The sequence below is a fragment of the Chlamydotis macqueenii genome, chromosome 24 (assembly GCF_036417535.1).
Source record: "Chlamydotis macqueenii isolate bChlMac1 chromosome 24, bChlMac1.mat, whole genome shotgun sequence".
Lineage (NCBI taxonomy): Eukaryota > Metazoa > Chordata > Aves > Otidiformes > Otididae > Chlamydotis > Chlamydotis macqueenii.
The window spans coordinates 4991514-5014217 of record NC_141579.1 but is presented as its reverse complement, the minus strand read 5'-3'; the positions used below and the strand labels follow the sequence as shown (position 1 = coordinate 5014217).

General features: G+C 61.8%; 3 protein-coding genes across 3 annotated transcripts; 1 reads left to right on the top strand and 2 right to left on the bottom strand.

Annotated features, from left to right (window-relative positions):
* The first annotated feature begins 2038 nt into the window (after positions 1 to 2038).
* On the top strand, positions 2039 to 5912 carry RNF26 (ring finger protein 26). The gene has a single exon (XM_086766347.1). It carries the CDS (start codon positions 2110 to 2112, stop codon positions 3535 to 3537), a length of 1428 nt encoding a protein of 475 aa, XP_086622473.1. The 5' UTR covers positions 2039 to 2109; the 3' UTR covers positions 3538 to 5912.
* A 6099-nt stretch (positions 5913 to 12011) lies between these two features.
* C1QTNF5 (C1q and TNF related 5) lies at positions 12012 to 14839 on the bottom strand. The gene is made up of 3 exons (XM_086766190.1): positions 14735 to 14839; positions 13604 to 13836; positions 12012 to 13011 (listed from the first exon to the last, which is right to left on the bottom strand). The coding sequence occupies exons 2-3, from the start codon at positions 13815 to 13817 to the stop codon at positions 12494 to 12496; spliced, it is 732 nt and encodes a 243-aa protein (XP_086622316.1). The 5' UTR covers positions 13818 to 13836; positions 14735 to 14839; the 3' UTR covers positions 12012 to 12493.
* Positions 14840 to 16298: 1459 nt separating this feature from the next.
* MFRP (membrane frizzled-related protein) lies at positions 16299 to 20955 on the bottom strand. The gene is made up of 13 exons (XM_086766266.1): positions 20879 to 20955; positions 20672 to 20783; positions 20310 to 20438; positions 19806 to 19967; positions 19482 to 19725; positions 19257 to 19387; positions 18974 to 19099; positions 18779 to 18855; positions 18491 to 18639; positions 18168 to 18298; positions 17512 to 17646; positions 17233 to 17360; positions 16299 to 17154 (listed from the first exon to the last, which is right to left on the bottom strand). The coding sequence occupies exons 1-13, from the start codon at positions 20930 to 20932 to the stop codon at positions 16930 to 16932; spliced, it is 1803 nt and encodes a 600-aa protein (XP_086622392.1). The 5' UTR covers positions 20933 to 20955; the 3' UTR covers positions 16299 to 16929.
* Between the last annotated feature and the right edge of the window lie 1749 nt (positions 20956 to 22704).

The window sequence follows — 22704 nt, the reverse complement described above, 5'->3', positions numbered from 1 at the left end:
CCTGACTCCAGACTCCATACAGCCTGGACGCCAGAGCACGGGGTCCTGATGCCCCCACCAAGCATGACGGGCTCCAGAGAGCTCCCCAAGCACTGTGACACCCAGCCCCGGGGTTGCTCCCTCGCTCTAAAGGACAAGGACATGGTGGCTACGAGGGCTGAGGCAACCCTACAGCTGCCTTCCTCTGGCCGCTCTGTTTCCCTGAATTGTGGGGCAGCTGCCCAGCTGCAGTGAGCTCAGCACCGAGAAGCCGGCTCAGAGGCGTGATGCAGCAGCAAGCCCGTGGCCGGGCTCGGTGCCAGCACATCCGGTGCCAGCACAGCCCCTGACCGGCAGTGGGTCTCCAGCAGCAGCCCGGTTTACGGCAGAACATCATCTACTCCGTGCCAAACGGACACCAAGAGGCTGACAAAGGGAAGGGGCTCGCAAGCGCGGCCCATGCTGTCCTGCTGCTAGCAGCTGCCACTGGCACAGCTAGGAGTGCGGTGGCATCACGCCCGGACCTCCAGCAAGTGCAGGGACAGCTGGGGGGACCCTCCTCGCCCCGTGCCGGGGTGCCTGAACTCTGCACTCTCTCCAGCGGTCTGGACGCTGCAGAGCTGGACACCCTACAGCAGAGGAGGGCAGACACAGCCTCCCCTCTTCCTCTCCAAGCAATGACAGAGAAGCCCTGCTACGGAGCCACAACCTCAAAATCCTACAGCCTCTGCTCCTCTCCGGCCCCACAGCGGGGACCCTACCAGGGCACGGTACCCCAGGCACGGCAAGGGGCCTGGGCAGATGCTGGGAGCAGGAAGGGGGAGGCAGGTGCACGGCTGGAGGCAGGGAATGAGCGGAACACACCCAGCCTTGGCTCGGCTCTTTTTTTTCCTTCTCCTGTTTGGTAAAGCAATGAGAAATCCAAACATTACCATAAATGCTGAAAGCATCCTGGCTCTGTCACGTGGGCATGGGCGCATACACTGCTGGGACGGGATCCAGACACCCGCTATGAGGGAACCGGCAGCCAAAACCAGCCAGGCAGGGAGGGGACAGGGCTGGTGGAGAGCCAGCCGGCAGGACAGACCCCAGGCAGGGACAGACAGACAGATCTGCCGTCCCAGTGCTGCGGCTCGAGGAGAGCTGGATGGCACTGAGCAGCGTCAGCCCGTGCAGAGCATGCCAGGACGTGGCCCCTGCCCCAGCTCAGGGTGTTACGGGGGGAACACGTAGAGGAATGGGGCTGCAGGAAGGGGATCCCAGCATCCCACTCCCTCAGGGCTCCTCCCTTGCTGCCCAGCAGTGCAGTGCTTCCCTCCCTGGCCCTGCACCGGCCGGTGCCTCCCGGGGCCGCAGATGTCTTTCCCCATGGGTCATCTGCTCCGCTCGCACTCCCCTTCCTTAAAAAGCCTTGGGCTCCAGAACCAGATTTTCCTGAGCTTGTCATCACCATCAGGGTGGCGGGACTGGACCATCTCTTGGGGCATGGCGGAGCGAAGGCCAGAGATGCTGGCAGTTCTGCGCCCTGCGCAGGAGCCAACAGGGCTCTGACGCTGTAACCTTGGGCCACGGCCATGGGTTTATTCTAGGATCTCCTGCAGGAAACTGCGTGGTGTGGTGAGAAGGGCGCTGCCCTGGGCTGGACTTGACCCGAACACTCTGGCTCCAGGGACGCTGCTAGCAAGCACAAACGCTCCTCAAGCCAAGGCTGAGGCTGTCACAAACTCATCACATGCGTGGCCCCCAAAGCCCCTCTGGGTGGTGGGTCACCCTCGCGCTGCTTGGGATCAGGGCAAGGGGGGCGCACGCATGCCGCAGCCGCCCCCGCCCCGCCGGGAACGAGCCCGGACCGCCCCGCGCATATGAGCTCCGCTGGCCCTTTAAATGCGCGCCTGTGGGCGACAGCCAGCCCGGCAGAGGCCACGCCCCCAGCGGCCGCGCCCCCGCCGCGTCCTCCGAACCGCCCAATGGGCGGCGGGGAGGGACGCGGCCCTCGCCGCCGATTGGCCCGGCCAGGCGCGGCAGCCCGAGCGAAGATGGCGGCGCCCATCGCCCGGGGGCCCCCACCGGGCCGCGGTTGACGGCGCCGGCCGGGCCCCGGCGGGGCTCCCTCCCTCCCTCCCTGCCGCCATGGACCTGCTGTTCGCGCTGCTCCGCGGCCTGCGGCTGGCCCTGGACCTGCTGCTCCTGGTGCTGGACGTGAACTTCTTCCTGGTGTCCTCGCTGGTGTCGGCGCTGCTCTGGCTCCTCGCCGCCGCCTGCGGCCTCCCCGCGGCCGCCGCCGCCGGGGCGCTGGCCTGCTGGGACGCGTTGCTGCTCTCGCTGGCCTCCCTGGCCCGGGCGGTGTGGTGCCTGGCGCTGGGGGCTCTGCAGGGGCTGGGCGGCCTGCTGCGGGGCTGCTGCTGCGGCCTGGAGGGGCTGAAGGTGGCCGGGCACCTCCTCTCGCACCTGGGGCTGCGGGGCAAGGAGCTGCTGCACCGCGGGCTCGGCGGCCTGCTAGGCTGCGGCCAGGCGCTAGCCAGGCAGGTCTGCGAGGGCCTGGCCATCGGCACCAGCCTGCTGGCCTACGTCGTCAACAGCCTGGTCAACGTGTGTCTCATCGGCACGCAGAACCTCTTCACCCTGCTCGCGGCCCTGTGGGACTCAGTCGCTGGCCCCTTCCTCAGATTCACGGACCTGCTGGCCGCTTTCCTCGCGCACGTCTCCAGCGGTGCCATCGCGGTGTCCATCCTGCTGTGGTCGCCCTGCCAGCTGGCCTTTGAGCTCCTGGCCTCTGTCACCGCACTCTTCATCAACATCTTCTTTGTGAATATTTATGGCTTGGGCTTACTCCTGCTCATTATTGTTGTCAGCGCCTTTGTCTTCAACCCTGGGCTGCTGTGGACACTGACAGGCTACGCGCTGGGCTACTTCAACACACTGCCTTCCTACCACCGCCTGCAGCGGGATGTGTGGCGGCTCTATCAGGTGGCAGTCCTGACACTAGGTATGGCCATGACCTCCCAGGCCTGGCGCAGGTTGGTGGACTGGAGTCTGCAGGTGACCAACTGGAGCCGAGGAGGCAGAACGACGAACCGGGAAAGCAATCAGCGAGGGGCAGCTGTGCCCGCCCTGAGATCTACGGCCCCCAGCAGGCTGATGCTGGCAGGGTTCGGCCAGCTGCAGGCCGAGCATGAGGACCAGCCGGATGCAGAGCAGGTACCACAAACACGTCCTGCTCTGAGTCGAAGTGCCGTGGCAGGACAGCGTCTCCAGTTGCCCAGGGAGGAACCGAGCACCTCCTGGGGGAGAGTTCCAAGGAGGCAACAGCTGAACGCAGCAGCTGGGGATGGTGAGGGCACTCCGAATAGTGACCCCTGGGTGCTCCTTAAAGAACAAGAGGAACGTAAGAAATGTGTCATTTGTCAAGACCAAACCAAGACAGTCCTGCTTCTACCGTGCAGGCACCTGTGCCTGTGTCAGGAGTGCACGGAAGTCCTCCTGCAGCAGGCCATCTACCAGCGCAACTGCCCGCTGTGCCGCCAGATGATCCTCCAGACGCTCAATGTGTACTTGTGAGCCGGACGGGCAAGTGGTTTAGGTTGTTTTCCCAGAAGGTCAAGGGCACCCCTGTCTGCCTCTTGCCGGCAAGCAGAACTTCTCAGGGTTGCCTTGAGCAGCTTCCAAAGAACTAAGGATGGTGCTGAAAGGGCAGAAGGGTGTCTGGTAGCCGCATTTGGTACGTAACTAGATTGTAGCTCTTGCTAGCAAGCACAATAACTGATCTCTGCAGCAGGCTGAAAGAGTTACCTTTTTTTTTTTTTTTTGTTGATAGCTTTTGGTGTTTCAGGGCCTGTTGCCTCCAGCCTGCAGCAGTCTGAGATCCAAAGCAGAGTGCAGAAAGATGCTCTGGTCCCTCCTATCCAAAGCTGATGGAAAGGCTGTGCTCTCCTGGAAATCACAGGGGCTGGTGCAAGGCAAGGGAGGGTTTTTCCAAAGGTCTGACCAGGACGCTACCTGGCAGACTGCCTTCAGGCCTCTGTTTCCTTCTCCTGCCATCTAAGGGAGGGAGCTCCCAGGGAAGGGAGAAGTGTGCCCCTTTTGCAAGGCCCTAGGAGAGCGATGAGCACACTTGAGCTTTTTAGGCTTTGCTACCAGAGGACTGAGCCTGGCTCTCAGTTGGAGAAGAGCAGGGTTTCTGGGATTCTTCAGTATCCCAGCCACCGTGGCTTTGGTTTTTGAGCTTCCTATTCCCCTTGCCAGGACCATGAGGAGCCACAATGAATGTGGCTCTCTGTAGAGCTCAGCGTGGCTGCTGCTTCCACGCACCACCTATGCAAGATTAGCAAGCACACATCAGGTTACTCGCACGGGGAGGCTGGAGTGAGTTCCTCTTTATGCAGGGGCAGTGGTGCTGCCTGGGGAACCTGAGGGGTGGCCGGCCAGCCAGAGCTTACAGCCCTGGCTGCAGCAGCACACATCTGAGCCAACGCTGGAGAATCCTCTCTAGGTAATACACATTTTCTCAGGCTCAGAGTGCCATGGAGCGGCGTGGTTCACACCAGTGCTTGCTTGTTGCTTCCCAGGTTGGGCTGGCTAGAGGGAGTAACTCTTTGGGAGGAGAGGGGGCACCCCAAAGCTCCTGGGAGCCCACTGAGACATTCCAGCTCCAGGCACAAGTTCTGCATATCAGTGCTGCCGATCTGCAGTTGTGTGCATGGAGCAGTACCAGGACCATGGCTGTCTGTGATTAGGAGAGGGTTACACTGCTGTTTTGTCTTACAGTGTGTCAGAAATGTAGCTAGTTTCATTTTGAAGTATTCCCTGAAGTCTAACAAGGGCATCCAATCCTAGCTAGGGAGGCCAGAGATGGCTCATCCCAGCTTGATCAACCAGCACCATTCCAAGAAATTGCTGTAAGAGGGCCTTGCATTAAAAAGCTGTTCCTTTTCCAGCTGCTTGCCTGAGGTCAGCCACGCGCCACAGCCAATTTTGGCTGGAGCCAGACTGGAAAGAGTCTTGACTCCTGGACTGCAAGCCAAGAGCCTGAGGGCGGCTGGCTTGGTCTTCCTTCTCTAGTCTTCTTGATTAGCGATTTAAGCCAAAACAGAGGCAGCAGAGAGGCTTGGCCATGCTGGGAGATGCTTCTGTGCTCTAAACCTGAGCTGTGGCAAGGTACTATCTTGCTGGAGAGTGGCTTTGCTCTGGGAGGCACTGCAGGGGCTGGGTGCCCCCATGTTTGCTGGAGGCTAGAGGGACTCCTCGGACCAAGCTGGGCTCCTGAGCTCTAGTGGGTGTTAGAAGGGCCATCATCTACTTCCACCTCACTTCACAGAGATGCAAAGCTCCCTGCCCAAGCCCTGTTGCTCAGGCTCTTGTCCCTGTGCCTCCCCAGACACACAATGCCCATGTTAATGTTTGCTCTCCCGAGCCCCCTTTCCTGTGGCTGCAGCCAGTGACACTTGCAGTTGAGTAGCCAAGCCCTTGCCAGAGCAATGACTGTGGCCCCACAGGCTGCATTCCCCACGGTCCAGCTCGTCCCAGGCACTTGCAGAGGTTCTCCTGCAAGAGGAGACAGGGAGCTGCACCCTTCCCTGGGTGTGCCTCTTGAGACATCCGGGAGTGTGGCCATGCTCCTGGCTGCAGGCGGTGGTGTTTGGTCGGGACCTGCTCGTGGATGTTGAGGTGCAATGTTTCTTAAATGAATTACGGGGAGGAAGGACCCCTCCCCAGGACTGCGTTTGTCCCCTCAAACCTTTTTTCTATTATACCAGTTATGCGTATTGTTTTAGGGCCTGTTTGTTTGCTGCCTGTTTATACAAAAAAAAAAAAAAAAAGAGAAAGCTTTGCCTTAAGTTTAACTCTTTGCACTATGGACTAGACACTGAGCAGATTAAAGTTTCCTTTACCAAAAGCTGCCTGCTGCCTCTTTCTTGGGAAAGTTTTTCACTGGGGGGATGGGGTCTCCTCTCTGCTCATCCCTAGGCTCCAGAGGAAGCCCATCACTCTCCACCAAGGGTCAGAGCTGGAGGGCCAACACCACCAGCAGACTCAGGGGTACTTGTCTGGGGGTGCTTGTACCCAGAACAGGAGTGCTGCGGGATAAGCTGGAGCCAGGGTGCTGCACAGGAAAAGCCTGGCACCCAGGAGATGAATCTACACTTGAACACACGGTAGGTGGGCTTTCCAAACGCTGGCACCCCCAGCCCCTGTTCTGCCAACCCACAGCAAGAGGTGCTTGTGGATATGGCCTGTGCAAGGGAGCAGAGTGCAGCTTGCAAAGCACCAGTGCTAATGGCTGCATCTTGCCTGGAGAGGTTTTTGGTGCTGCAGTCTCTTCTGGGCTGACGAGCAGGCAGAGTAACTGTGGTAGCTCTCGCTGTCAAGGGCCCAGGACTGGTGGGCATCTTCTCTCCACTCCTAGTTCAGGTCACTCTGAGCTGCTTTGCTGAAGGGCTTGTACACACAGCTTCATCTCTTTTCAGGAGCAGTTCCTCGCTGTACTGGAGCAAAGGGATTTGTGCTCAGATTCTGCAGAGCTGGAGCTCCCCACGGCCTGAGCAGTCCAAAGCAGAGGGGCTGGGATTTCCCAGGCTGTCAGAAACATGCACAGGGACATGTAATTCCTGCTCTTGTGTGTCCTTGGCACCTTGATGTCCTGCTGCTTGCGATGGAGGGTGTTGGCAAAAGCCCAACTGTCCCAAGGATGGAGGCAGCACACAAAGCACTAGGAGTTGTGGAGCAGGAGGCAGCACAGGACTTGGTCTTGCTTTGGAAAAAGGCTGTGGCAGGCTCAGCCACGCTGGGTTACTGGTGAGCAGATGCACTCGCTATGCAAGGAGTTACTCCCTGGCCATGATCTGAGCTCTTGGCAGGTTGCTGTGTGCTTTTAAGCGTTCTCTGCTTCTCCAGCATCCTTGTAAATTGTTTGGAAAAAAGCGTCAGGACCCTGATGGGCAGAGAACCCAGGAGTTCTGGCTCACCCTGCCCTGAACTCACCTGCCTTGGTAGGGCCACGCCAGCCAAGTAGCTAATTTTAACCAGGATGACAGCCACAGTGCTGAGACGGGGGCTGCTAGGAAGCCAGAAAGAGATGGACGTCTGCTGCAGGAGCACGGCTCTGCCAGGCACCTTGCAGGCACAGGAAGGAGGACCACGCTGGCAACCTGCCCAAGCCCCGCTGGGGGTCTGGCTGCAGATGGGTGACAAGTGGGGACACGAAGGCACTGCTCAACCTTCCTCTCTTGCTCCCAGGGTGTGTGTGCTGAAGTGGGCTAGGCACCCAGGGAGGCTACGGAGCTACGCCAGCGCAGGAGGACAGGGCCAGCAGGAGAATGTCTGCCATCCCCTGCATGGGTAGGGTGCTCCCAGCCCACCACTCCCTCAGCCAGCCCCAGCCAAGGATGGAGAGGGTTCTGCTGCCTCAGCCCACTGCGGCTGAGCCTGCCAAGCAAGGACAGAACGTGAAGGACACAGCCTTCCCCCCGGAGCCATCCTGCACACACTTGGCTCACTCGCTGGCCAAGCAGCAAGCAATTACAGGAGGAAAACGCAACCACCTCCCAGCTGATGGGCAGTGCGTACAGTCCCTGAGATTGGTGGTCAGGCACACCAGACCTGCCTGCTCTGGTACTGTGGCTTTTGGTGCAGGGCCGCACTGCCTGGGGACGGTGTCCAGCAGCAGCAATGCTCACAGACCAGTCCAGGGCACAAGATCTACAGTCCCCACACCAGAGCTTGCCCGGGAGCCTCACGCATGAGCAGAGTGGGCTGCTCTCAGCTCATCACAATGCTAAGACCCTTCTCCCTTCCCCAAGGAGGAGGGAGCATGATGCTTCTAGGTTACTCCAGTTTAGGAGCACTAGGCCAGCGGCAGCTGACAGGTTGCTGAAACCGGGCCCCCCCCAAGCTCTGGGAAAATGCTCAGGATCCCTTTGTCAGCCCAGCTGCAACACCCCAGCCATAATGAGCCGCTAGTCCCAGGCGGGGACAACAGCCATCGTCTGCCTGACAGCAGGGAGCTGGCTCGACAGACGCTCGCTGCAGATGTGCAGCAGCACGAGCGGCTAATGATACCAGGCGGACAGGGAGGGAGCAGGTGACGATCAGCAGCCAAACCACGGGGGGCCTTTTGGCTGCTCCTGGCCGCCAGCTTTGCTCCTTAATTAGCTGCTCAGCACAGGGAGCCATGCTGGTTCCCCGAACACAGCAGCAATCCCAGCAGCTCGGAGCCAGAGTGCCAAGGCCTCGGGGACTCAGAGTATGCCTGGGCTGGCAGGGACCTCATCCAGCCCTCATCCAACCCCCGCTCAAGCAAGGGCAGCTATAGCGGGCTGCACAGGACTGTGGCCAGTCAGTTTCTGAGTATCTCCTTGGATTGAGATGCTACTACTCCGAGCAGCCTGTGCCAGAGTTTCATCACCTGCACAGTAGAAGATGGATAGCTCTTTGCTGGACTCTCTCCAGTATGTCTATGTCTTGTACTGGGGAGCCCAGCACTGGACCAAGCACTGCAACTGTGCCTGACTGGTACCAAGCAGAGGGGAAGGATCACCTCCCTCCAGCTACTGGCAATGCTCCTCCTAATGCAGCCCAGAAGGCTGGTGACCGTCCTTGCCATGAGGACACACTGCTAGCTTGTAGTAGACTTCCTGTCCACCAGGATCCCCAGGGCCTTCTCTGGAAAGTTGCTTTCCAGCCAGTTAGCCACCAGCATGTGCTGATGTGTAGGGTTATTCCTCTTCAGGGGCAGGACTTGGCATTTCCTTTTGCTGAACTGGCCCTAGCCCCATTCTTGCATGCTCCTTATTCCTTACAGGTCAGTGCAGATAACCTGCCACCTCTGATTACTGCTTGTTGGGATGGACCAGTTGAGCCTGGAGTAGCTAGCTGATCCTTGGTCCTCTTGGACACCTCTACTCTCCAGAACATGGGATTCTCCCAAGCAGATCCCTGAAGCAGCCAGTGTCTGCTCTCCTGAAATCCAGGGGTGTGGTCATGCTTTTGTCTTTTCTTCTTCTTCTCTCAGGATCCTTAGCTTCCCTTGTCTGTGAGGCATAGCAGAGCACCTCTCCTCAGTCACTCACGTCAGGAAGGTGTTTTCAACATGTTCCAGAAGCCTCCTTGGCTGCTTGTGCCTCACTGAGCTGTCCCTCCAGCAAATATCAGGGGAATTCCAGCTCCCTGTGAGGACTACAGCTTGCTGACATGGAGCTTCTTCCAGATGCCTGAAGAAGGCAGGCTGCACATAGCAAACACCCACACAGTTGCCAGCTAATCCTGACCCATCAGCCCTCAGCTACTGCATCAGCCACCGTCCCAAAGAGGCTACAGCCCTATCAGTGCTCACAGCCCGCTAGTTCCTCCTGTCTGCCCCCCATCCTGTCTGCATTAGCGACCCTGCCACAAGCCCACTCCTCCGCAGTGCCATGAGAGCTTACCCACAACGCTGTCCCGCGGGCACTGCCCTCTCTGCGTCCCTATGCTGAAGTGACCCCACTTCAGTCCTGTTTTGCTGAGTAATAGAGTCCCTGCAGTTCACAGCCCCTGAGCACTTTGCTACCCATGCCATCCACACTTGGGTGAGGACTGTCCCCTCCCCTGCCATTCCCAGTTTAAAGCTTACCAGGTCAGCTGGCCTGCTGGCAGAGGTCTTCTGAAGATGACTGGAGAGTGCTGGAGTGGAATCAGTGATGAGGATGCTGAATCTATGCCATAACTGCAAGCTTTTGGGTGGAGCAGAAGCCATCCTTTTTCCTGCCAGGAGTCACCAGGACAACCTTTCCCGTTGAGGGCATTTCCGCTTTCAAACCTGGCAGGTGCATGCTCTGCCATAGTTGAAAGTTTGGGCTCTTGTAGCTGTAGGGTCACAGAGATGATCCAGCTGATCTCTTTCATGCCCTCTCTGATGTCACACAGCCTGCTGACCTCCTCCACCAGCTCCAAGATGTACAAAACCACAGATCTCTTCCAGGCTGCCAAGCAGGTGCACCAGCTCCAGTGAGAGGCCCCAAGCATCTTTTGCAGCTCACAGCTAGCCAGGCTGCATCCTCCAGCACTGCAGGAAAAGTTGCTCCAATGGCTGCTGGGCGCTGTGACCCTGGTGTGCTGAGGGTTTATGTGCTGCTCTGAGAAGAGGTGCTGGCACTTTTTAAAAAAACCAAACCCACAAAAACAGCAAAACTGCCCATCTCTGCACAAACAGTTGTCTCTATCAGCTGCACAGTAGTACCTGTGTGCTGAGCCTGGCTCTTATATAGGCTTCTCCCTTGCACAGCCTAAGGGATGCTGGCTTCTCCCTGACCTGGGCTCAGCTGGAACAAGGGGCAGCTGGTAGAGCTTGTCAGAAGCAGCTGGAGCTTGCTAGAAACTTGCCAGAAGTCAAGGTCTCCTGTGGCTCTCCTTCCCTTACCCTTATCTTTTCCTTACCCTCTTCCTCATCCTCCCCAGGCAGCACCAGGCACCCCTGCATTCCTCAGAGGGTTCCCAGCAGTCCCCCAATGATCTCAGACAAGGTGTCAGGAAGACCAAAAGCATCTTAAAAAAAGCAGAGCCCAGAAACTGCTACATCAAGTGCTATGTCTGTGGCTGCCTCTGTTAGCCGTGCTCCCCCACATCATGACTGACAGAGACCAGAGGATGCTCCCAGCCCCCACACACCTCCCCTGGCCTGGTCTCAAGAAAAGCTATTTTCCTCCTCCCAGAATAGGCAGCGCCGCTGATCGATCTGCTCTGCAGCATTGTTTGCCCCTGGGCAGCTCTGCTTACACAAAAGGCCATCATTAACCCAAACAGATGCTTCTGCTGTAACCCAATCCTGCAGCTGGGCAGAGGACCCTGCAAGATGGCTAGCAGAGCCCCTCTGCACCCCGGGGCGGAGCGAGGCTTCGCCCCTGGTCCCAGCACTTCCACAAGGCCCTGTGGGCCGGGGGTGGCCCGTGGCACTGCAGGACTGTGCATCCCTCTCCAGTCCCTCAGGGCCAGGCAGGTTGCAGTGCCGTGCCCTCGGCCCTGGGTCCCTGCGTGGTCCCCAGTTCCAGGGCAGGGGGCTGTGGGTAGCCCCATTTGGGGGTGGTGCTGGCCGTTGGCGGGGCACACAGCTGGATCCACGGCTGCTGCCAGCCTGCCCCGGCTCCCAGAGGGTTTGTTCACCCCCGAAGGGGATGGCTATAGTCCTGCGGGCCCTCCGCAGCACTGCCCGGGGGGCAGCAGTGGAGCGGGGCCAGAGGAGAGGAGTCTGTCCGGCCGTGCAGGGGGGGTCCCGGGCTGGTGAAGGCCTGCAGGGTGCTGCTGGCATGGCCCAGAGAGGAGCCCAGCCCAGCTGCCACCCCACGGCAGGGCAGAGCATCCTTCCCCAGCCCGCTCCGGCAGCGGGGCCCGTTAAGGACCTCGGCCCCCGGCCAAAAGCCCCGTCCCTAGCTGGTCCCCGCAGGGACCTATTTTGGGGCAGGAATGAGGAAGCTCTTCATTCCTCGGCTAAAAATAGAGACCTTTCTCAGAGGCGGGTCACGGCGTTCACACTGGCAGAGGGGGGTAGGCAGGAAGGGGACCCCGAAAGCCCCGTCCTGGGACCGTGGGTCCAGCGCTGCCCCCTCCTCCTGGGCCGGGCCAGGAATCCTCCTCGCCCCGGGGCGAGCCCGGTTCCCGCGCCGTGGCCCTCGGGGGACCCTCATGCCCGGCAAGAGGCCGGTCCCCGCCGTGGAACCAGGACACATGGAGGGGCGGGGGAGCCTCCCCCGACCCCGCTCCCCTTGCCGGGCTTTGGGGAGGGTGCGCGGGGCAGCTGCGGCGGCGGCGCGTCCCCTCGCTAAGGGCGCCGATGCCTCCCCCTAGTGGCGTCCGCTGGCCCTGCCGCCTGGCCCCTCCCGGCCCCTGGCCCAGGACCCCGCTCCCAGGCGGGACGGGGCACCCCTGCCGACCCCCGGCACCCACGCAGCCCTGCCCGCCGGGAACAGCCTCCCCCCGAGGGGTGCCAGCACCCCAGGCAGCCCGGCACCCCAGGAACCGGCACGACCGGGCACGAAGGCGTGGGCACACAGGCAGCAGGCACACACGTGGCTGGGGAGCCCTTTATTGGGGGCAGAGGAGGAAAGGAAGGCACCGGGGTGGCCAGAGGGCAGGGGTAACTGCTAGCCCCGGGGCATGCCTGGGCCGTGGCGGGACGGGCCCCTGGCTGTGCCAGCGGCCAGGCAGCCCGGGCTCGCTCTGAGCCTGGGGAGAAGCTGGCAGCAGAGGCCAGGGTGCCCTGCCCGTGCTGGCAGGGCTATGGCAGCTATGGCGAGTAACATACGACAACCAGGTTATTGCGGCTCCCCAGCTGGGTGCCCAAGATAATACTTAGCTCTTACACAGGATGCTCCCCACCACCCCTGGGGCGGCAGAGGGGATGTATTCCTGCTCTGCGCTGGGCAGTAGCAGCAGAGTAGAGTGGGGAGCTTGGTGTCCCACGCGGCCGGATCCTGACACTGCCCCCCCCAGGTTGCTGGTGGCTGGGAAGGGGTACGCGCCCTCACCCCAGCCACAGCCGAGCGCAGGCTCAAGCGAAGACGGCGGAGTTTTGCCAATAAGAGTAGACAAGGAAGCCGGTGAAGGTGCTGTCCGTCTTGACGCTGGCGTAGAAGCCGATGTAGTCCCCCACGCCCACCTGCACCCACACCTCGTCCTCGGGCTCCAGGCGGACCAGGGCGCCCCCCGAGAGCGAGGTGGGCTTGGGCCAGTTCCCGTAGTACTGGAAAAAGGAGGCGATGGACTGGCCATTCTTCATGATGTCAAACTGGAGGCTGGCACGGTAGACGGTGGCGTGGACGGCAAAGTAGTAGAGGCCAGGCACCTCGCAGGTGAACTTGCCTGTGGTGGGGTCGTAGTGGCCCTGCTCATTGATGAGCACCACGTCGAAGCGGATGGGCTGGTCGGCCAGCGGCGGGCTGCGAGACTCGGAGCGCTTGGCACTGAAGGCCGAGCGGGGAGCCACTGCGCATTCACCCTGTGCCCCCTTCTCGCCGTGCATGCCATCCACACCGGGGCTGCCCACCTCCCCGCGAGGACCGGGCACTCCTAGGGCAGGCAGGATGGGGATAGGGTTACCTCTAAGCCACCATCACCAGCACAGCCCCCTGCCATCCGAGCTCCCCCAGCCCTGCCACCCATCCCGAATTCCACTGGGTGTTACAAGCCTGCCATGGCATGTGGGTGGTGAATACCTGCCGCGGCCAGTGCTCTGCTTGGGGAAGCAGCACAAGCCAGGAGGGCTAGGTGCATGTGATAAGAGTTGGAGAAACCAACAGAGAGTTGGAGAAACTCCCATAGATTGAGAGAAACCCCAGCCCAGGAGCCAGGGTGGGGATGATGCAGCCATATTCTGGGGACAACTCGACAGACCGTCCTAACGTGAGGGCTGGAAGATAGGGATTGAGAAAAATGCAGCTTTGACAGTGCCGGGGAGCTACTGCCTGTTGCAGGAGCACAGGATCACCACAGGCAGAACTAGAGGGTGGTGGCACGAGAGGGACACTTTCGCAGGATTTGCTCTCGGTTTGGCAATGTGGGGCTGTGCCAGCATCCAGGGCTTAGCCCCTGGCACGAGGGTATTCCCCACGGGCAGGGTAGAGAAGGTCCCCCTCCCTGGCTGGGATGTCTCCTTTCTTACCAGGAGGGCCCATCTCGCCCTTCTCCCCCGGCATCCCCATCGCCCCGTCCCGTCCGTCTCGTCCGTCTCTGCCTGGCAGACCCTGGCCCCCATGCAGGCCTGGGGTCCCCGGGATGCCCGGCTGCCCTGAGCAAAGCCCGGGGATCTTGTTGTCTTCAATCTGTAAGGAGCTGGTGATGAGCCCGAGGAGGCACAGGAAGAAGAGCTGCTTCATCTTGTCTGCCGTGGAGGGGCTGGAAAGGGGCAGAGAGGGGTAACGGCTCTGGGGACCTCAGTGAAGAGGGCTGGGAGACAGGCTTGCTCGGCAGGGAGTGGGTGGAGGGGATCAGCAGGGACTGTTCCTCCCTTCTTTCCTCTTTGCCTTTTTGGCTGCTCCCTGAAGCAAGGCCTGACCGCTGGCGGCACCTGCCGCAGCATCCCCATCGCCGGCTGTGCCGCTGCACCGTCCTGCAGCCCACCGGCAGGCCCCGCTGCAGGATGGCTCGTGGGGGTGCTGGGGCCAGGGAGCTGTGGTGCATGTGGGAGGCGGTAGCTCTGTGTGTGTGGTTGGGGGCTGTTTGGGGTGAGAGCTGCCACATCGGTGGCGTGCCTGGCTATGGGTGTACGTGGGGGGTGCCAGTGGGGGACTGTCGGGGTGTCAGCTGGAGGGCAGCGGTGGGGTGACCTGCGAGCTGTGCATGGGGTGGGGTTGTTGCATCTGGACAGTGCGTGGCGGGGCAGCAGCTCAGGGACCGTGGGGCTGCGTCGTGGCCCAGCCCTTGGCAGCATCCGTGCTGCTGACGGCTCTGCTCCGCGCCTGGCCGGCTGTCTGGGGCACGGCTGTCTGGGGCTGCAGCATCCCCGGCCGTGCCGGACCACCCTGGTGCCAGGGACCACCCTGCTGCCCGGGCTGCCCCCAGCCCTTCCCACACCAGCGCAGCGAGAGCAGAGTCCCGCTGCCAGCGCTGGCCCCCTCCCCATGGCCTTGCCCTGGGAAAGCTACTCTCTTCCCCCTCCTGGACGCAACGTCTGCAACAAAGAGGAAAAGGAGGAGAAAAGTGTCTCTCCTCCACCCGAGCGCTGGAGCCAGGACCCCACCGAGTCCCAGCCTCCCCCCGGCACGGGGCGGACGGAGCTCTGAGCCCCACTCACTGCGATCCCCACGGCTCCTGCCCCGGTGCCTCGCTGCTCTCTGGCGTGGAAGGGCTGCGGCTCTTCCTGACCGCTTCGCTCTGACGAAGGCCCTAGGAAAGGCAGACTCGCCACCCCCCCCCTCCTCCTCCTCACGTCTCTCCTCCCAAACTCCAAAGGAAATCAAGGGCCTTGGGAGCCAAAAGCTACACGACAAGGGGAAAAAGAAAAATAATCCCATGGTGTCAGAAGCGCTGTAAGCAGGGGGAAGGGAGAGCGAGACAAACAGCCTGGCAAAGGGAGAGGAGGCATGGGCTGCAAACCACCTCATCTGAGCATATCTGGGCACCCGGGCAGCAGGACGGAGGGAAGGGAAATGAGAGAAAACAGGCAGCAGAGTGAAAGTGGAACAAGAGAAAGGCCAAGAAAGGGAAATCCAGCAAAGGCAGGCAGGGTTGGAGCGAGAGAAGGACGAGGGAGCCCTCGAGGCGTGCGGGTCCCCTGACTGGCAGTGGGGCTGAGGCAAGGGGTACGGCTGGGCGCACGCAGGCTGGCAGTGCCAGCTCCGGGAGCACCGGTGGGGAGCTGCAGGAGCCAGGCGAGGGGTGCCGGCGTGGGCCCCAGGGGCAGCGTGTGGGGCTGAGCGCACAGGGGCGTGCCAGGCAGCAGCAGGCAGGTGGAAGCACGGGCAGGGCAGCGCTCCAGAACGTGCTGGGCTTTCGAGAGGCACTCCCAGCTTGCCTTTCTCTCATTCCAGCACCGAGTGCATCCAAGGGACAGCGAGCGGTGGGGCGGTGCTGTGGCTGGAGGGAGTCCCCGTGCCCTGCAGCCAGCTTGCAGCAGCTGGGACGTGCAGGGAGTGAAGGAGCTGGGTGCGTTTGAACCCCCTGAGCAGGGGTGGCTGTGTGGGAGCAGCAGTGCTTGCTGGCTGCAAGGGCAGAGTGATGCTGCCCTGAGTAGGTCCTGCTCCCGGTAACCCCAGCCAGGCAGGGGAATTTCCCAGGCACCCAGGGTGGCTGAGGGCAGCAGGAAGTGTGCCGGTACTGCCAGCTTTCTCGTCCTCGTGCCAGTGCCCGCAGCGCTGCGGGTGACATTGCTGGCTGAGCATTCCAGCCCCGGATGCCCGGGGCCAAGCTGGGTGCTGGCAGGGAGCCGCCTGGTTCCTGTCTCCCAAGGTGTGAAGGGGTGGTTGTTTTTGGCCAGCTGGGAGCTGGTTTGTGGCCGTGGGGTGTTGCCGGGCCTGTGGCCATCAGGGTGGCCTGAAGCCAGCATGGCCAGCTCAGCCAGCACGGCCACAGCCCTTGCTGGGACGGGATCCCATCCCTGCACCATGGGGCTGCTAGCCTGACCTCCTCCAAGACCCATCCATCTCAAGCCCCTGCAAGCCCCTCAGCCCATCGAGAGCACAGCCAGAGCCCTGTTCCCTTCCACAGCTAGGCGGTCTCACCTGTCCCACTCCATTCCTGCTCAGACCCACCAGCCCACCCGTGGCTCCCCTCCCTTGGGGAATCCCTCAGTTTCCCCTTGGATCTGCCAGGACACACACACACCCGCTTCTGAAATGAGCAAATTGCTCCAATTTGGTTTGTCAGCTGCTCACGCTATTTATTCTGCTGGCTTTGGGGCTGTGGGACACAGGCAGCCCTGGGCTCCTCTGCCTGCAGCCTGGCTCACTTTGGCCCAGCCTTGCTCCATTTGGGGAGCATTAACCCTTCCCCTGCTAGGCTAGCAGCTGCCTGAGGGCTGTGGGAAAGGGGCCACGCACAGCCTGGAGAGGCTGAAAGAGAGAAATGGGCTGGTAACTATGCAGGGTGCTGGCCAACGTGCCTGGAGTTGGCTGAGAATGGGGAGGCAGTGGCCAAGCCTCTTGCCACCGTCCTGCTGCTTGGCAGGGGGACTTTACTTGGTGTCTCCAGCACAGCTCCAAGCTGTGGGCACAGCCTTTCCAGCACAGGGAAAGGCTTGCTGTAGCAAGGCTGGGAAGGGGCACTCTAGGGACTTAGTCCTGTGGGCAAGCCCATGGCATCTGGGCACTGAGCTGACCACTGAGCAGAGGCTGACTCCAGGGCAGGCGAGGACCAGGCAACGGGGTGCTACTGATGGGGACCACCCCAGGAGCTGTCTATTTGCAACAGAATGAGGATGGGAGAGAGATTTGGGGTGGGGGCCGGCTCTGGGCAGGCTGCTTCAGCCCCTGCTCCTCTTCTTTTGCTGGGTCAGGGCTGGAAGCACTCTATGGGGTCATTGGAGTCGGGGAGGATGTTGCAGTTGATGGGCCAGAGGATGCCGAGGAGGCCGAGGGACTGCTGGCACTGCAGCTCGGCAGCCAGGCACACGGCTCGGCAGGGCTGCAGGACACCGCCATCCGGGGTGCACTTGGGCACAAAGAGGCTGCAGATGAGGAGGCGGAGGTGCTGGTAGCAGGCGAGCTCCATTAGTGTCTGCGGGAGAGTTGCAGTGAGCGTGGCACAGTGTAGTGTGGTATGGGCAGACCCACGTTTAGCCCTCGGGGAGCTCACCTGGTAGTCCTGCAGCACCTCGGCGGCTCCCTCCTGGTCCAGGATAGCCAGCCAAATGTTGGGGAAGGAGGTGGCATTGTAGCCCAGCCCCAGGCACATCTCTACTTCCACGGGCTCACAGACAGACCCTGCCACAGGGTGAGGTGCTTCACTTCTTCTAGCAGCAGCGATGCCCGCCAGCTGTGCCTCGGGCAGATGTTAGCCACGGGGCAACGGCCAGTGTCTCAAAGCCAGGTGGGCTCAAGGGGGCTGAGTGGAGCACCTGGGGGTAGCACTCACCAAAGGCCGGGTAGGAGACCCCAGTGCAGTTCAGCTCGTCCGTGCCATCGGGGCAGTCGTGCCAGCCATCACATACAGACTCTAGCGCCCGGCACTCGCCATTTCCACAGGAGAACTCCGTGGGGCTGCAGGTCTCTGTAAGATGAGAGGGGCCAGAGCAGCAGGGCATGGGCTCGGGCATGGGCACGGACAGAGAGCAGGCTGGCTGCGGCAGGGAATCAGCCCGTTCCCGTGCTGACCACCCCTGTCTCTGCTCTTCTTGGTCACTGGCCAGGAGACATCCAGGAGAGTGGTTGCAGAGCACTGCCACCTGGCAGCCATGGCCAATAGGTGACCACCACTGGCCCAGCTCAGAAGGATCCTAAATTTCCTGGGTCATTTGTGGGCAGCCAGCCCTCCGGTGATGGATCGTGCCTGTGTGCGGGTGAGCCCTTCCAGGCCACATCCCCATGGCTACGATCAATAGGATTACAGGGTAATTCAGATGAGAAGGGACCCCCAGGGGCCTGTAACCCAACCTCCTGCTCCAAGCAGAATCAGCTGTGGGGTAAGAGCAGTTTTTTTCCTGGGGCTTTATCCAGTCTGGCCTTGAAAACCCCCAAGGACCGTGACTGCACAGCCCCTCTGACATCCTGTGCTCCTGCTTGGCTACCTACTCTCGGTGGCATTGCGGGCTTGGTAGGTGGCAAAGAACCCATCATCTGCTACTCCCTCGTCTGCCACGAAGAGGACGGTCATGACATGGCGTGAAGAGGTCAGGATGGGCGGCAGCTGGTGGCCACAGAACCTGCCAGCGACATGGGGCGAGGGATGGAGTCAGGGTCAGCAGCGGGGCCGACAGCACCTCCCCAAACCCTGTCCTCTGGTGGCTCCTCTTCATCATTCTGACCCGTGCCTCAGTTTCCCCAGCTGAGCCATGGAAGCCCGGTGCGCCCAGACTGGTGCGGCAGGGGTGGAGATATCAGGGGTGTGCCCGTACCTGCCCATGAGGCTGGCAGCCCCTGTGCCCGCGCTGTCGTGCACCTCCACGAAGTCGAAGCTGCAGTCCTCGTGCGACTCCAGGCTGAAGTTGTGGAAGTGCAGGTCGATGATGTGGCCCACGGGCACTGAGATCTGCCAGAGGCACAGCTGCAGGGCAGGGTGCAGCCAGCGACACCCGTGAAGCCAGGCAGGGGCACCCCCGGCTCTCCCCTGTGGGAGGTTGCCTTCCTCCCTGCCTGGCCTCATCCTCCTCCCGCTTCCGTCCCGCCGGCATCCCTTCTCTCACCTGCTGGTGCGGGTATGGTTGGGGATGGCCTGGGGTGGAAAAGTGCCCCTCCAAGGTGGTCAGCGGCCCCCCGCACTCTGGAGGGACACACAGACACACAGCTTCACCCCCTGCCCCTGCCACCCACTGCCCACTGCCGTGCCTTCTGCCCAGGTGCCACGGGGGCTGTGGGCTGCAGGTGGGGGGCTGGCCCACCTTTGTGTTTCAGGCTGCAGTTGGCCTCATCGCTCCTGTCCCCACAGTCGTGGAAGCCGTCGCAGACGAAGCCCAGGTGGAGGCAGAGCCCCTGGTCGCACAAGTGCTCATCCCAGGCACAGCTCTCTGCAGCGCAGGCAGAGATGGCCAGGCTGGCGGTGGCATCCCACCAGGCACCCTCCCCTGCCCCAGTGCCCTGGGCGTTATGGGAGACCCCCTGCCGCTACCCACTGCCTGCCTGCAGTGAGGAGTCCTGGCAGTGCCCGGGGATGGGGGTACTCACTCTCACTGGGAGCCACGGCACGGTAGTGAGCGCTGAAGCCTGGGGCACCCACGCTGCTGTCAGAGATGAAGACGACGTGCAGGTGGTTGGAGTTGGAGTTGAAGGTTGGAGGGGCTACATTGCCACAAAACCTGGGGGCACAACAAGGGGCGACACTGCTCACCCCCGGAGATGCTGCCCTGTCCCCACTGCACTGCCACGCTCGCCAGGTGCGAGGGGCCCTACCTGGTTGGGCCCCCTCGAGCCGGGGCAGGATCTGTGCTGCCGACCCCTTGCTCCTCATAGAGCTCCACTCTGTCGAAGAGGCAGGAGGCAGTGCCCTCCACGCTGAACGCCTCCATCTTCAGCTGGATGGCGAGGCCGGGGCCCACCTCGATGCGCCACATGCAGAGCGCGTTGGGCGGGTAGGGGTTGGGGTAGTTGGGAGAGCTGAAGGAGCCCTCAGGGCCCCGCAGTGTCCCGCCGCAGGCTGCACGGGGCAACAGCATAGGCATAAGCTAGTGCTGCAGGGCACCGCCATCCCGGCACATTGCCCCACGCGGGACTTACCCGGTGCTGGTGTGCCGGCTGTGGGCAGCCAGCTCTGGGTTGGGGTGGCAGCTGTTCTGGGGGCCGGGGGGTCCCTTCGGGTGGGTGCTGCAGTGGTGGTGGCAGTGCCACGGGCGGGCAGGGCTGCGGCTGGGGCGCTGGGTGGCTCTGGGGACGTCAGCTCTGTGCCCAGGGAAGAGCAGGGACAACTCAGCCCCAGTAGGGAGAAACGGCTGCAGTGCTGGGAAGGGGCTTAGGAAGCCCACCCAGCCCCATGTCCTGTGCTCCCACCCTACCCCACATATGTGCAGGTCCCAGGGCACCCCACACAGCTCTCATAGTGCCCAGTGACCTTGCCACATCCCAGGGAGGTGGAGATCTTCCTTGCTCATGATGGGCAGACCCTGGGAGGTCCTGTGTAGGACAAATGCCCTCGCTGTGCCCCTCTCCCCCTCTGAGCCGGTTCCGTGTCCCCCACCTCATGGTCACAACCCGTCCCCCAGCCCTCCCTGCTCGGGCACTCACGGTGGATGACGATGCCCAGCAGAAGGGCAATGAGGAAGAGGAGGACGGCACTCATCAGAGCCACGCAGAGCCAAGTGAACTTGCAGTCGGCGCGGTACTGCCAGCCCGCCTGACCCCAGAGCTGCTGGCCTGTCGGAGGGCAAGGAAAGCGGGCAGAGCTGGGATGCTGCTAGCCGTGCCCACACCCTGCCACCTCCCTGCACGGCTGGCTGAGCACTGGCTGGGCACGTCCCAACCTCTTGTCCCCGGGGTGCTACTGGGTCTCCTGAACAGCCCCAGAGCCCTGTGGTGAGCTTGCCCCACCACCCCACTCTCAGACTCATAGCTGTTCCTGGTGTGCATACAAACCCCCAGGCAGGTACCAAGGCCATCCCGGGGCGATGCAGGGCTGGTCCCATGCTCCTCTGGTGGGTGCTGGGCGCTTGGCACTGCCCGGGAGTCCTCACCCTCGAAGACGGGGTTGCAGAACTCGGTCTGCAGGAGAGCAAATGCAGGTGGCACCATGCTGCAGGGACCCACAGATGGGCAGGTGGGGACCCTCCAGGTGGCACCCCCAGCCCCAGCCCTACCTTGCTGTGGTCCAGAGCTTCAGGGCAAAGTGTGATTTCAGTGAAGTCTTTCATGGCGGCGGGTGATTTCCAGTGCAGCCTCGCTAAAAGCTTCGCCAGCACGCTCTGTCCCCTGGCACAGCCGCCTGCCCCACCACCCGCTCCTCCCTGGCTGTCCCCATCAGCCCTGGGGCGGCATGGGGACCCTCGCTCCATGGACGAGGGCACAGGTGGTGGCAGTGCCAACTGTGCCTACACATGCCGCCCCAGCGCCGGAGCCCGTGGAGCTCCAAGGGCCATGCCCACCGTGCCACAAGTGCGAGAAGCCCCAGGAGGCCGGCAGTCCCAGTCCCCGCTGCAGGCCCCTTCCCCCTCGCCCCGTTAATCCAGCTCAGCTGAGGATGCCGAGGTCGGGCTCTGGCACAAAGAACCAGCGTCTTAAAGGGGAAGGTGTGCTCGCACCCATCCTGCTAGGAGCCTGTCCCACCAGGGACCCTGCTTCTGAGTGCGCGGAGGGGCCATTGGTTTGCCTGGTGCCTCTGGGCTCCCCACCAGTGCAGGGTGGCACTGAAAGGGCTGTGTTGGGGAGCCTGGGCTGAATGTGTCCCTCCTCCCCTCGCACCTCCCCAGTTCTGGGTGCCTAAGCCCCACCACCTACATTCCCGCTGCCCCTTAATGGCTTGGTGCCCATCTCCATCCCTAAGCGGGGGAGAAAGCGGCCATTGTTCAGGAGCTTTGGGGGAAGAGCGTGGGCACTGACAGCTCCACAGGGCTGGAGAAGGAGGAAAGGCTCCCTCTGCTCCTGGGAACCACAGGCTGGATGAGAGGGACTGATGCCTGCACCCACGTCTCCTGTGCTCCAGACAAGCCCTGAGGTATGGGTGCTCCTGGGTCTGTAGAGCTGGCACCTGTGGTACTATAATCCTGCTTCGTGCCTCAGTTTCCCTCCCATTGCTGGAGGGAAACTGAGGCACACAGCCTGCCCACCCAGAGAAAAGCACATGGACACAGCGTTCTGTTCAAGCTAAAATTTATTCCTGCACGAGTCTCCCTTGTACGGGACACTTCCCACCCATCTTGCTTACACAGTAAACAAGCCACCTGCCAAGCAGCAACGCTGCCCCAGTCCGGTACCTGCCGCGGGCAGCCCCGCCAACCTGGCCTGCCCTCCCCAGAGCCCCGCTGGGATGCCCCAGGCTGGGCAGGATGCTCACGGTGCGAGAGTGCTCAGCCTGTGCCCGCGGGGCCAGTAAGGACAAAGCAGGATGGGTCACTGGGTTGGGTGTAGCTGCCTTGTGGGCTGGGGCTGGGATTGTGCTGGGTCTGGCCCATCTGTCCTCCCGCTGTGCCTCAGGCAAGGCAGGACGGATAGGAGAATAAATTAGAGAAAAGGCTAAAAAGGCCACTGGCGCTTGCTAGCTGGAGGACAGAGCAGCAGGGCAGGTGGGGACGCGCATTCCCGGGCACCCGGGGGGCTCCTGTTCGCAGGGAGAAGAAAGCCCCGATTGCAGATGGTCCCGGAAGGCCACTGTCCTCCCCTCCCTGTCCTCCGCAGGACTGATGTTCCCGTGCAACCTCAATGGCCTCCCACTCCCCTAAATGGTTTAAGGCACCGTCGTATGAGGAGGCAGGTAAAAACCTACCCGAAGCGTCCCCCTGCACGAGTCACTGGAGAGCCAGGAAGCGGCAGGGTGCTCCAGGTTGAGCGAAGTCCACTATAAACATATATAAATTCCACAAAAGGGTTTCCTCCCTCCTGTCTGTGAGTCTGGGCCTGAACTCAGGCAACTTTGAGGAGTCTGCATGGGACAGCTAGTGGGTATGTGCTGCCTGAGCCGGGACAGAGG